The sequence below is a fragment of the Penaeus monodon genome, chromosome 30 (assembly GCF_015228065.2).
Source record: "Penaeus monodon isolate SGIC_2016 chromosome 30, NSTDA_Pmon_1, whole genome shotgun sequence".
Classification (NCBI taxonomy): domain Eukaryota; kingdom Metazoa; phylum Arthropoda; class Malacostraca; order Decapoda; family Penaeidae; genus Penaeus; species Penaeus monodon.
In genome coordinates this window covers 32172392-32172772 of record NC_051415.1, presented here as the reverse complement: position 1 = coordinate 32172772, position 381 = coordinate 32172392, and the positions used below count along the sequence as shown (strand labels likewise).

The following is a 381-nucleotide window of genomic DNA, read 5'->3' as shown; positions in this document are numbered from 1 at the left end:
TGGCTGGATTTGATTCACAAGTGTGCTGAGAGGCACTCAGATCCAATGGGTTAAGAGTGATAATAATAATGACAGAATTAAAACCTTTTTCCCCCAAACTCCAGGAAAACATAAATAAGGGCAATTACATAGGCCTAGTAGTTGTCCTCTTCGTGCCTACACACTTATGAAGCTATCGACATGTAAAAAGAATTAATATAACAAAAGCAGATTGGATAGAGTATGTACAACAGTGCTAATGGCTTAACAGTACATAAGTCCACCTGCATTACCTGAACAGAGCTCACAGATGCAAGAGGAAGTTTTTCCTTTTCGTCTAAGTCTTCCATCCCTCTTAAGGTGATATTACCATCTGTTAAAGAAATACTGATCAGTCTGAAG

At 38.3% G+C, this 381-nt stretch overlaps 1 protein-coding gene across 1 annotated transcript in view; it reads right to left on the bottom strand.

Moving 5' to 3' along the window:
* LOC119592719 (zinc finger protein 224-like) overlaps positions 1-381 on the bottom strand; it is a gene marked incomplete at its 3' end in the record, with an annotated part of 14299 nt that overhangs the window by 8758 nt on the left and 5160 nt on the right. The window contains 1 exon segment of the mRNA XM_037941656.1: positions 273-352. Within this exon segment, the coding sequence (XP_037797584.1) occupies positions 273-352 (80 nt within the window).